Source organism: Manis pentadactyla, chromosome 2, assembly GCF_030020395.1.
Source record: "Manis pentadactyla isolate mManPen7 chromosome 2, mManPen7.hap1, whole genome shotgun sequence".
Classification (NCBI taxonomy): domain Eukaryota; kingdom Metazoa; phylum Chordata; class Mammalia; order Pholidota; family Manidae; genus Manis; species Manis pentadactyla.
Window position 1 is genome coordinate 114,397,167 of NC_080020.1, and position 12,747 is coordinate 114,409,913.

The window sequence follows — 12,747 nt, forward strand, 5'->3', positions numbered from 1 at the left end:
TCAATTAACAAATCTATAAAACCTCTATTACAGGTTGAGAATATTACTAATGAATATGCTAACAGATTCAGTATTACTTAGCAGATAAGATATACCTCTCTCAAGTACGTGAACAAGGATGATTCTTTTTATGGCCTATGATTCTTTTAATAGCAAACTCCAGCCTATTTTTATTTGCCATTTCACAGATATCTGAGCTTCCTCCTCTGTACAGTAGTCACTATACACTAAGAAATAAAAGCTGCTTTTACTATTAGCCAACTTAAATTTAATTAGAAATGCAAACATATTTTTAAAATGTTTTAAGGAACCACCTAAAATCATTTTCAACGAACTGCCTCATCAGCTACCCCATTCTTTCCCACTACTTGAGCTGTTAATGTGAGGTATTAAAAAGAGACTGACATTATTATCCTAAGGAAAAAATTTCTGTCATAAGATTTTGAGAACTTTCTTTGAGGCTTTTTAAAAAGATACTGTTCAATTCTTCAGTTTTGAAATAATTAAAAATCAACATTATTTCTATACTAATAAGCAAAATCCTTCATAGCACTATTTGTAATTTAAAACCACTAAAGAAAATTTTAAATGTGCACTGAAGGATCAATTCTAAAACTTTTCTTTTTGGCTTAAACACAAAATGACAAAATTATGGCGTTGTTGTTGTGTATTTGTTCACTGTTGGTTTGCTTTTGTTTTTACCTGGGTAGGACTGATAGGAGGTGGTGGAGCTTTGCGTTTTTTTGGAGTTCCACTTCTTTCTGAGCTTATTTTAGAGACTTGATCATGCTGTAAGTTATCACAGTCCAAAGAATGGAAGTGGGTTAGTTAGGTTAGTAAAGTCTGAGCAAATAGCTTCACCAAACAAATGAGAAAAAACTCAGTAATTCATGCATTTCTTATATCAAGATCTAAAATCTGCTACCAACATAAAAATAAATAATATGCATGATCCTAGTTTTCTTCCAGCAGCCCATGCTTTAAAAGCAAGAAAATAAAAAACACAAAAAAAAATCCAGATTCAGTTGGTGTGGAGAACTGGGAAAGTAGAGTATGAGGAGCTGTCCACAACAGTTGAGAGCCCAGCTTCCCCCTTAATGCAAAGCAGTGGTATTTCCCCCACCCTCAAATTATTTGTACTCCTTTTCTTAAAAAATACCTCATCTATGAAGGTTATGGATAAAGAAGTAATACAATTAGTACATAAAAAATTCAGTTTGGAGAATTTGCTGCTGTTATAATTTTTTCCAAGAGCCTTGATGCCTAAATAAATAAACAGCAAAATCTACATCTTGTTAATAAAATACACAGTGGTAGCTATGTTTTTAGGAAAAACTCCAAAATAACATAGCAAAGGACATTTTAGAAAAGCTCCAATTAAAATGAAATAAAAAGCTAAATCTCTTAGTTTCCCTAAATAACATTGCCACAGATGGAAGCCTAAAATCCATGTGATAATTACATGTATTTAGAATATTGTTCACTCTCAGAGTTAAAACCACATCAAACAATTTTACCCAAATAGGATATATTAGTACATTTCAGGAAAAGATGTATATGTAAGTAGCAAGTTTAAAGTAACATGCTTTGGAAACAGGGTAAATTATTAGGAAAACGTTTACCACTTTATAACAATAGGTCATTTATTCTAAAGATATTTTACTCTTTAAGTATCTTCAATATAGTCTTTATCACTTTTCTAATGAACTCCAGAGTGGTTTAATCAGAACATTTTCAAATACCCATAAGCAAAGATGAAGGAAAAAAAAAAACAACAACACTCTCCCTGAAAGATAAATACCTGCTTTGGTTTTGCTGGTGTCTTTAAATCTATAGAGGAAAAAATGAGAAAAAAGAACTGTAAGAATCATGACTTATACTCTGAGTTGGGGATACACACATACACACCACACATATATTTAACACTTCATTTTTCTTCAAGAATAGTTTAAAAGAATAATAAAACACATCGTATTGCACAAATTCTTTCATTCTTTGGGGAAAATGGAGTGGATAAATTTAAAACAACAGTAGCTATTTTTGTTCACATACCAGCATCCTGAGAGATTTTTGATAACAGAAGGCTTTGAATTCCTGCACTTTCTGAGTGTTTGGAATAATGTAAGGCATTGTGTCCAAGAGAATCTACAAGGTTTAGGTCTGCACCCTTTTTAATTAAGGCTTCCACGATATTAGAGCTGCCAATCTCACAAGCCAGCATGAGAGCAGTTCTAAAAAAAGGAGACACCAAATTAGTATTAACAAAATATGAAGGTGCTTTCCTGGGAAATCATTTCACTTGTCTTGAAAAGAGTTTCCAGAAAAGCAGATTAAAAAAATCTTCTAAATATGATGGAATCTACTATAATTAACACAAATTGTGTCTTTTCACCTCAAGCAGTTTAGTGTACCTATACATTATTAAAAAGCAGTATATTTACTTTTATTTAACTTTGTATGAAAAGTCACAGGAAATGGCCTATTCACTTTAGTATTTAACAGTCTCATCACAGACTCAGTGATGAACCCAGAGGTCTGGGGGGGAATTTTTAAGTCAAAACAGATTCTTGATTATCACAAAGGCAGACAATTTAAAAGTAAGTTAAAATCACTGTATAACTAATGATCCAAAAGACAGCTGTAATATTTTGAGACACCCCAAATGTAGATATCAACTGAAGTCACATGATTTCTAATTCTATGGTACCTTCCATTTTTGTCCCTGGAATTTACATCTGCTCTATGATCCAGAAGAAAACGACAGACCTCACTGTGGCCATTGTGTACTGCAAGAAGCAGTGGTATATTCCCATCCTAGGAGACAAATTCAGAGTAAAATTTTAACTCAGATACCAAACGCCAGAACTGCAAAGTTCTTTGTTCTTTCCACATTTATTCCTTAATTGTCCTCCTGGTCTTATAACTGATGCACCATGACAGTGGGTGCCGCAGAAGGGCTGCCATTATAGCCTAGCACAGCTCTATTTAGGCTATTTCACAACTGTTAACTTTTCCTCAGGAGCCTCAGCCTTTTGGGCTGCTTGTTCCCTCAGCTGTCACTCAGTCTGGTGATGATGCGAGAGACAGTGGACCACAAAGTATGCAAACACTCAAGGCAAGTATACCACACCATGTTTACTAGGAGATGGTTCCAGAAAAATGAAGGACTGGTTTCCACATGACATCAATAGATACCACCACCCTCTAAGCCTTCTTCCAAGTGAACTACAAGCATTCTTCCATTCCACTATTCTCTTCTAGGATGCATACCATTTCATGATCTTACAAGGCAACAAAACATAACATAGTTTGTCTATTGCTGACACATGACTCTATTAAGAGATCAATGAAAAGAATGATTTAATATGACCATTGGCAATTCTTTTGGGGAAAAAAAGGAAATTAGATCCCCCAACTCATATATTATCTATGTAGAGTGGATTAAGAAGTTAGATATTATAATATAAAACAAATTTTAAAAATACTGAAAGAATATATTGGTGGCTATCTCCAGTCTTAGGGTGAAAGAGCCTGACTCAAATGATACAAACCATAAAGAGAAGTTTATTCTGCTCTCTCCTTGAATATACCTCACAAAATGGGGTGAACAGTAATTTTTAAGGTAGATGCATTCAAATAGGCAAAGGAAAAAATCAGTTACATTCAATTATTTTAACATGGGGATTTAAAAAAATACAATTGCTGCTTAAAGATTAAGTCTCCGCTTAAAGTGGAATTTCAGACACTTGTCTAAAAAATTATCCCTGTGAAGCTATAATACTTTCTCATTTAAAGTACTAAGATTCAGGGAATGTGAATTTATCTACAGATTCTATATGCTCGCTTCACAATATCCCCATCAGGTATAATGCATACATGTCAATTCCCATGCGACAGTGGGAGATTTAACCCTGTAACCAGGAGCATCAGACATGTAAATTTATTCTCAAAATAGCCCAGTGAGGTTTATATAGTGGTCTTCAAAGTTGGGAAACCCTAACCAGGAGTACCCAAGGTAATACAAGGGGCTCAGAAAGAAAATAATACAACTTCTATTTAGACTTATTTTTTTTTTAAATCAAGAAATTGAGCCTATTATTTAAGCCAACCACACATCCATCCTTAGGAACAAATATACATATACAAGAAACACATGCTGTAAATTTTTTTTTAATGGTTTAGGGACCAATAGGGTTAATACTTAAGCCCATTTTGCAGAAGAGGACCTAGGTTGAAAAGCAATAGGCTTATATATCAACTACACTTAATTAAAAAAAAAATCCCCAATGGGGGCAAAAAAAAAGAAAGGAATAGGCTTTTGTTGAATGCTTGGGTCTCTAAAGTCTTAGTGACTCTCTAAAGTCAACCCATAGTGCTCTAGAAAGCAGTGTTCACCACCTCTAGTAGCCACCTGGTACTTACCAAATCCTTGAGGTTTATGGGGCTTTTGTGCTCGCAAAGAACCTGCACAGCCGGAAGGCAGCCCTGTGCCGCTGAGGGGAGGAAAACACAACAGCCAGTCTCAAAGTGACTGTCACAAACTGGGGCACCAAACACTTCTAGGAAGGGCAAGTTCATGTCCTACCCAGTTTGCAGAGGCTACTCTAGTGGCACTGAGAAGGTGTCAAGAAGGTTAAGTAAGAGCTGTTTTAAATTACTGGTCAATTTCAGTGCTATCCCCACCTAAAGCCAGTGACTGCCAGTTGCCTTTAGGCAAATACTGGGTTTAGCTTTTCGCGGGACTGAAGTTTTCCACAACTAGCACTCAAAAGAAATTTGTAAATCTAATCATTTCAGAGTTCGGTGTCAATGTTTTGTCATTTGAAGTTGTGTAATAGTAAAAAAAACAATGACAGATAAAACTGATTGATGTACCTTTTGATCCCCAAATAAAAAATTCTGTGTCATACATTACCTGAAATCTACAAATGTTTATGAATATCTCTGAGTTTGAACAAGAACCTTACATTAATGGACATGTAACACCCATGACAATTTTTACTGGTTGTTCAGTAGGCAATTGAATTCTAGTTATACACCTTGGTAAAAACCTACATATTTCGCAAACTGAGAAAAATTGTAATGTCTAGGAATGATGGCAGAGAACAGCATCAGGAATATGGTGAAGTCAATAGCTTGAATAAGTGAAAGTTACTATTTCTTACATTCGAGGACAGGTAAGAGAATGAAAGTTACCTGCATAATGCAAAGCTGTTTTCCCAGAGCTGTCAGTACTTTCAGCTGGGCACTTAGACTATGAGACAAAAATAAATAAATACGTATCATAAAATTCAGTTCTATTCAGTTCATCCTTTTCCTGCAAGGTCTGATGCAACTTCTTAGGATGAGTATAAACTTGAGAAGCCCCACTGCTGTGCTCCAGGAAACTATAGTCTCTTATGGGGAGGAAGACTTGTCTCTAAGTATTCAGGACACAGGCACACTGTCCCCCCCGCCCACCCCTCTACTCCATGGCCAGCCCTTCCTCTCCCTTCCTCACACCATCCCCGACAGATGGTCCCCAGCAGCTAACAGACAGGCTCTAGGGTTTCTCACCTTCATCCACCTCTCCTCCATTTCCTGCCCTAATTCTCTGTCCGCCTTCACAAAACCAACTTTCTGTTCAGAATCCCTGCTTCCTCACAGCCCATTCATTCCAGAACCCCCTACTGCTGGGGGTCTGCCCTCTGGACTCCACAGAGATGGCCCTGCTCAAAGTCGCCAACGAACTTCATGTTTCTAATGACAACAAACATTTCTGTGCTCTTCTTAAGAACCTCCCGCTGGCAATCCCCGCCCTCTTCTGCAAACCCTCTTCCTCTCAGCACCTAGAACCTGCCTGAGGATTCCTCCCATTGCTCCAGCCATACCTCTTTCAGCCAAACACAAAACCCTGGAGGGCCTCACTATTCTCTCAGAGGGAGCACTTTGCCAGGTGTTGTTCAAAGAGCTGTTTTAAGCCTCCTAACCATCCTACTTAGATACTATTATTACCCTCATTTTCAGATGAGGAAACTGAGGTACAGAGAGGTTAATAGTTTGCTCAGGTCGCAGTAAGTGGCAGAGACAGGATGCAAACTCAGGCTGGTGTTCTTACTTGTCCCCACATCAACCCTGAGTGCCAGGCTGGATAACCTACTGTCGGTTTCACATTTCTGCTCTGATGGCAGCACCTCAGAAGTAGCGTGGCCAAAACTTGTGGATTCCCCTCCCAACTCTTCCCTGCCTTTGTCAACAGCACCACCGTCAATCAAATCACTGAGCCAGAAACCACTGAGTCATCTTCGATTTCTCCTCCTCTTCCTCCTTCTGCATCTAATTGACCCCCATGTCCTGTCAGTTCTGTCTCTAAAACACACCTGACATACTCTCTCCCCTTCTTCCCTTACCATCACCCAGTCTAAGCCAGAACCGTCCCACCTGGACAGCTGTCACAGCCCCCCAGCGGCTCTCAACAGGTCTGCTTCAGCCCCTTTAACCAATTGTCTACATAACTAGAGTGATCCTTAAAACAGTGACAGCCCCACCTTACTTTAAAAGCCCTTTGCAGCTCCGTCCTGCACTGAGATGAAGTACAGTCTGCCCATCATGACACACTGGGCCCACATCCTGTGCCCTGTGATCTCCCCATCCCACTCTGCCCAGGCCCACTCACTGCGCCTTTCTTTCCTCCATGACTAGTGCCTGCCTGACCTCAGGTCTTTTGCATTTGCTGTATGTCTGCTTAAAATGCTTTGCCCTTTGGATCACTGAGTGCTCGGCTTAACATCACCTGCTCCACAAGGCCTGCCCTGACCATCCAGCCCCACTTATCTCTCATGACTTATCTCTCATGACACTCTGCCAGTTTCCTTCTCAGTGTTGTGCAGTTTTGTAAGGTGTAAATCTATGTGTATACCTGTTTACCAGGCTGCAAGCTGCATCAGCTGTTCATGAGCATATACCCAATACTCGACCCAGTGCACAGTGCCCAGGGAACACTTGATAGGAGAGAGAGTCAGGGGCATGGTGTGCTATCCTGGAGGAACAGAGTTCATTTGAATTTGAAGAATCTCATTAGACTCTTACAATTGTGCTCAATGTCCTAAGGAGACAGAACCTTAAAATGATAGCCCCTGGAGAAGGGGAGCATCTTCAGCAGCCAGACAACAAAAGCAAAAGTGAAAGCTCAGTAAGAGGAGCAAATGCAGACAGCAGCGTGAGGCGGGGCAGAGAGCAGAGCTCACATCCCAGGGGGCAGGATTGCCAAGACAAGGAGGAGAGAACTGACTAGAGGGGATGCAGGACCCATGGAAAGCAACCCAATGAAGGGACATTTACATCTTAGGTTTCAGCAGCTATCCAGAAAGGAGAGTAACATTCAGTTTGCAAGTTAGGGAAGGCAAGAACAGACAAGGTGAAATGTCTGTCTGCCCTTCACTGGGGAGAAGAATGGAGATCAAGTTACACCTGTTTAGAACAGCACAAGGAACTGCTGAAAGACTTCAAAGACTCCAGGAAAAAAACAATCCATTTGCATAAGCAGATACAAAATTGCATTAAAGGCAAGAATATCTGGTGCTTGTCCATGAGGATTTCCAGCTTATCAAGTTTACTCTTCCTTAAAATCAGAGCCAGATGCAAAGTCTGGATAGCCAAGTCAGGATAGAAATGGACATTTAAAACACAAATAAGTGAAGAAAAAAAATTTTTAAGGTAAGATCAAGGGTGTGGAGACAGGGCACTTGGGCAAATCAATGATTTTTGTTCATCCAGAATGCCCAGTGCCAGAAGAGGCAGCTAAGTTCTATTTTAATTGTCTTCAGGGAGAAGCCTTGCAATAAAAATCACAATAATCACAGATGTTAATCTATTTTTCTCAAATTTCGCTTCAAAGACCTGTTACGTTAAGCATTCCTGGCACTGGTGGTGGCCTGCATCCAATAATGCAAGACAAGCAGCTGTGTGATCAACAGAACAGGACAAGTTCAAGAACGTGAACCACATTCTGCATGAGAATTGCAGTGTCAAAGTAAAGCAAGCAGCTGGGGCCCAAACACAGAATTGCAAAGTGAAATTAAAGCAAGCTGCTGGGGCCCAAACAGTGCTCAGGTAGGCTGAGACAACAGTTCAACGGGACAGACAGTACTCCAAACACATATTTTATTGCCCAGTGCTGTTCCTGAAGACAGTCAGCTTGCATTTTGACTGGCAACAGCTGCATGGTACCGTTCGGGGACTGCTATTGAGAGTTCATTAAATAGTCATAAATCTTTAAAGACTTGGGGAAGTCATCACCCTAGGTGATCATTATGAACTTCCTGCCAAGGTTATCAATCCAGCGAGTTGGCTAAAAATGATGAAGACTAAAACCAAGAACTAAAAGCTCACCAAGTTACATGCAAGGAATTCATTGCTGAAACGTTGCTTCTCAAGAAGAGCTGCATTCTGCCAATGAGGGAAAGAACGAACACCAGGACACTGGAGATCCGGTATTGTAAGAATATCCAAGAGCATGGAAAGGTTTTTAAAAAACTGACTATGTAAAGGCAGAGAAATTAAGGAAGAGCTGAATAAAGGGTAGAAAAAGGCTGGATCCCAGGAAGATACTCCAAATTTGGATTAGGATCTTCCTCCTACCAGTGCAACTGCTACGGGAAATGATCTCGTCCTTGGCTATCATTTTAATACCAAAGCCTCTTAGGAGGCCCAGGTTCTGGGATAATATTTAAAGGAGTGTGTGCATGAATCTGTTCTTTCACAGATAAGGTTACTTTTAAATTTCAAAAGTACCACATTTATAACTTTCAGTTGTTCCACTTTACCTGCAGGAGCTTCCTGATGCATTCATGGTGGCTGTTCTTGGCTGCAAGGTGCAAAGCACTGTGTCCTAAATGGATTAAAAAGAAAATGGGAAAAAAGGGCCACACATTTTAAATCTTTTATCTCTGTAATGAAGACAAGTATGAGGAAGTGAACAGTTGTCTAACAAAGACAGAATCGTTCTTCTTGAGAGTAAGGCCTCAACTTTTTATCTATAAAATTCTGCGTGACAAAAGTAGGGAGAACACAGAGCATCCTGCCCTCAGGGTGACATCCAGGGGCCACTGCAGCTGCCGTTCTCTTGGGGTGCAGTGACGCTCTGAGCTGGCAGTGGACTCATGATATGCAGCTTAGAAGTTCTGCTTTCAGCTATCAGGATACACACCAAACGTCTTGTGCCCACAACAGTCACACCAGGCTCTGACCACCACGGGTCCAGGAGCCAATGAAAGGCAGCCTGGAAGTCAGCAGGGAACATACCAAACACCACACCCTTTAATCCCTACTTTTGACCCTTTTTCTCCCTCTTCCAAATGCACACCAGCCCTGGCATAAAAGTTACCTGGAGTTCTCAAGTCATCCAAAATTCTTAGGCAGAAAGAGATCAAGAGTTGTAAAAACACCATCACACTATCGAAGCGGCATTTCTATGCTCCCTTCACAGAACATGACTCCAACATGAGGCTCTTAGATGCTTCTGTGGTCAGACAACTAGGAATCGTAATGCTACACCCACCACGACCCAGTGCCCAACAGGCCTACAGAATTCCATGGAAGTGGGGCACAGGAGTAACCTTCACAGCTGCTCTTTGCTGAGCCTGGATTCTCCTTTAGGATCACCACCCAGCATGCTCTCTCCTGCCACATTGCTGCCCAAATGCTGCCTTTTGAATGAAGCCTTTCCTGACCTCCCCATTTAAAACTCCCATTCCTTCCCCACTCCATTTTATCCTTACTCCCTGGCTCCTATCTTTGTTCTTCAGAGCACTGAGCACCACCCCCTACACACACACATTTCCGTAGTAAACTATTTCTCTGTCCCCACTAGGACATAAACTCAGTGAGGACAGGAAGCTTTGTCTCTGTCATTCCCTGCTACATGTCCCCAGGGCCTACACTACTGCTGACACACAGTAGGTCCTCAGATTAGAGGGCGTGCTCATTCCCCAAGTCTGGGGAGAAAGTCTGGTGGGAGGGAAGCAAAGTTACTGTTGGCAGCCAGCCCAATTCACTTAGGTAAATCTTGCATTTCCCAAACTGTCGGACCACGTATGGCCCAACATATACCTGTACACATCTCACACTTTGGGGCATGCTTACAGCAGGGTCTCCGTCTCAGTGCCATGGACATTTTAAGCTGTGGGGCACTGTCCTGTGCATTGCAGGATGTTAACCTACATCTCTGGCCCCCACCCACAGATACCCACTTGTGACAATCAGAAAAGTCTCCAGACATGGCCAAAGAGTCCCTGGGGACAAGATCATCCCCAGTTGAACACAACAGGCTTAGAGGAACAATTTCTTTTGGGTGGTGGTCCAGCCTCCAAATACTGTTTTTCCTTTCTGAATTAAGTCTTCACCCTGTAACACTGACTGGGAGCTCACTGGAGATTCATTCAGCTAAGAAACACCGTACTTAAAAAGTAGAGGGTTTAAGAACCATAGTGAGCTGCACAAAAGCATGTGTGAGGTCAAAAGATCAGACTCTTTCCTGAGACAAGCTGTGTGGAGGGATTTTAAGGTAAATGGGAGGGGGTGTTGTTTCATAGGGATGGAACACTGAGAGGTAGGAGTCCCTCCATGCCCTCTCACACGCACAAGAAAAATTAGAAAATGAGGCTAACGAGATCCTTCAAAGTAGGAAGACAAGCACCTTCTCTTCCTTTCCCTCTTTTTACTGCATGAGATCCCCACTTCCAGGATGTATAATGCATAATGGCATGAGTTCAGTTATATTATGCAGTCAATAAGCTCTGATGGGCTTGCTGGCCTCCAACCATCATTTGTACCAGTGTTTCTAAGGAAAAACATGTTTTGAGTTTTAAACAAATGCCTTGCAGATGAATTTTTGGAACGCATCCTGATTGTAAGTATAAGATTGTTTATGTCATGCATGTGATGTGTTAACATTTGTCTGTGCTCCGGACAAAAGCTGTTCTACATAAAGAGTACCTATTGGAAAAAAGACACCATTTCCAAAGAGAAGATGGTAGGGAGATTTGAACAACTCAGCATAACATAAATAGCAGGCTTTCATTTTACTCCGAGTGTTCTAGTCATACCTGCAAGTGAGTGCTGTGTTTCTAGAGAAAACCAATTATTTTATTCCCTGGCTCTGTGATGCGTCTTCCTAAACCAGGAGCACCAAAGTGTTTTTCACTGAAAGTAATCTCAAAATCCAAATGAAGCATCATGGCCAGGACAACACTACAGTGGAGTAAGATGTCTCTCACTGCTAACATTAAAATAAAATTATCTTTCCAAATGCAGAATTTTCTGGAGAGAATATATTAGTAACACAATCTCACCACTAAAAGACAGTGTGTAAGTCTGGCCCCCATTCAGCTGTGTATCTTTCTGGAATATCAGGAAGAAATTTCCCTATAGGCAATTAACAGGACAACCCTAATTCAAGTGCATTCCAAGAGAAATTTGCCTCTACGTAAAAAGACTAGTGTTATTTTTAAGAGTTGGCTGCTATTACAGGTAGATTAAGACTCTTTCTCAATAGAGAGAGTCTAGGAAGGATGGCCCAGCCATTCTAGCCAAGGGACACCTCCCCCGAGGCTATGTCAGACAACAACCATTTATTCAATTCTTTAAAATCACTAGAGGAGAGAATTAATTAATATAATAAATATCGATGGTACTGAGAACATACCCTTCATGTGTATGTGAAAAATTTTAAGACAAATGAAGTCATCGGACACAGATAAGTCTAATAAAAGGCTAAAGTTTGAGAAATCATAGCTTTAGATCATAATATATAAACACTTGGGAAAATAATGAGAATTAAATAATACTCAACTAGGTAAGGTTTAAAATATTTTCTTAAAAATCAGTTTCAAAATGTCAAATATATTTAAACAAACATATAGATTTATTTGGCTATGTAAATTTTAAGTATATTTAAACAACATTATTCTTAGAAATCTTCACCTATACTCAAATTTTATTTCTGAAGCACAAGTCCATTCATCTTGTTATACTCTCAGGAGAGAGAAGATCAGAGTATAAAACACTTATTTGTAATAACCATTCTTACTATTAAATAGGGTTATGAAATTATCCCTTAGTCTCCCCAGTATAGATTTGCACAGTGTTTAATATAGAATCAAAAGTGTGTGTATGTATGAGATTTGAAATTTTTCACAGCCAGGTTTTGCTGGTCATTATATACAGTTGACCCTTGTGACCTCCTATACACGAGTTAACAGCAAGTGCCACAAATCATACAATCATTTTTGGTTTTTTATTCCAAATTAAAACATGAAATATACTTACTGGCTATAATTTGGGGTTACACTTTAAATGACCCATTCTCTAAAGTGCCCAAGTTTTAAGATGAATATAATGTTTCATGTCTTTACATGGTATCAAATTTTAGTGGGATTAGCAGGCATAAGGAATGGAAGACCACCCAGAAACCAAAACAAAAGATAAGCCAGCACCAAGAGACAGACCCAAGAGAAGAGAGAGGGCTCTTGAGTTTGCCCCTTCTGGAGCCTTTTTTATCAGGGTATTTCCATACCTCAGTTCTTACTCTCCTAAGTCTCTCTTCTATGAGAAAAGAAATTTTATTATGAAAGTGTGCAAATGAATCAGAGAAAATTTAAGACCAGAGAGTGTGACACAAAATACACATCACCCTTCAGTTTCCATTTCTACCTCCTTCTATAGCAAAGCCTTCTATATATATATATATTTTTGGTATCATTAATGTAC

General features: G+C 39.9%; 1 protein-coding gene across 4 annotated transcripts in view; it reads right to left on the minus strand.

Annotated features, from left to right (window-relative positions):
- Positions 1 to 12,747, minus strand: part of RAI14 (retinoic acid induced 14) — a 133,468-nt gene that overhangs the window by 15,352 nt on the left and 105,369 nt on the right. For 3 of the 4 annotated variants that reach the window (XM_036884895.2, XM_036884896.2, XM_036884893.2), the window contains 7 exons: positions 8,805 to 8,869; positions 5,197 to 5,254; positions 4,423 to 4,493; positions 2,708 to 2,814; positions 2,053 to 2,231; positions 1,802 to 1,830; positions 703 to 789 (listed from right to left, as the gene is read on the minus strand). In XM_036884895.2, coding sequence (XP_036740790.2) covers positions 703 to 789; positions 1,802 to 1,830; positions 2,053 to 2,231; positions 2,708 to 2,814; positions 4,423 to 4,493; positions 5,197 to 5,254; positions 8,805 to 8,869 — 596 coding nt within the window. The remainder of the gene's footprint in view (positions 1 to 702; positions 790 to 1,801; positions 1,831 to 2,052; positions 2,232 to 2,707; positions 2,815 to 4,422; positions 4,494 to 5,196; positions 5,255 to 8,804; positions 8,870 to 12,747) is intronic. The other variant, XM_036884897.2, reaches the window with a different exon arrangement.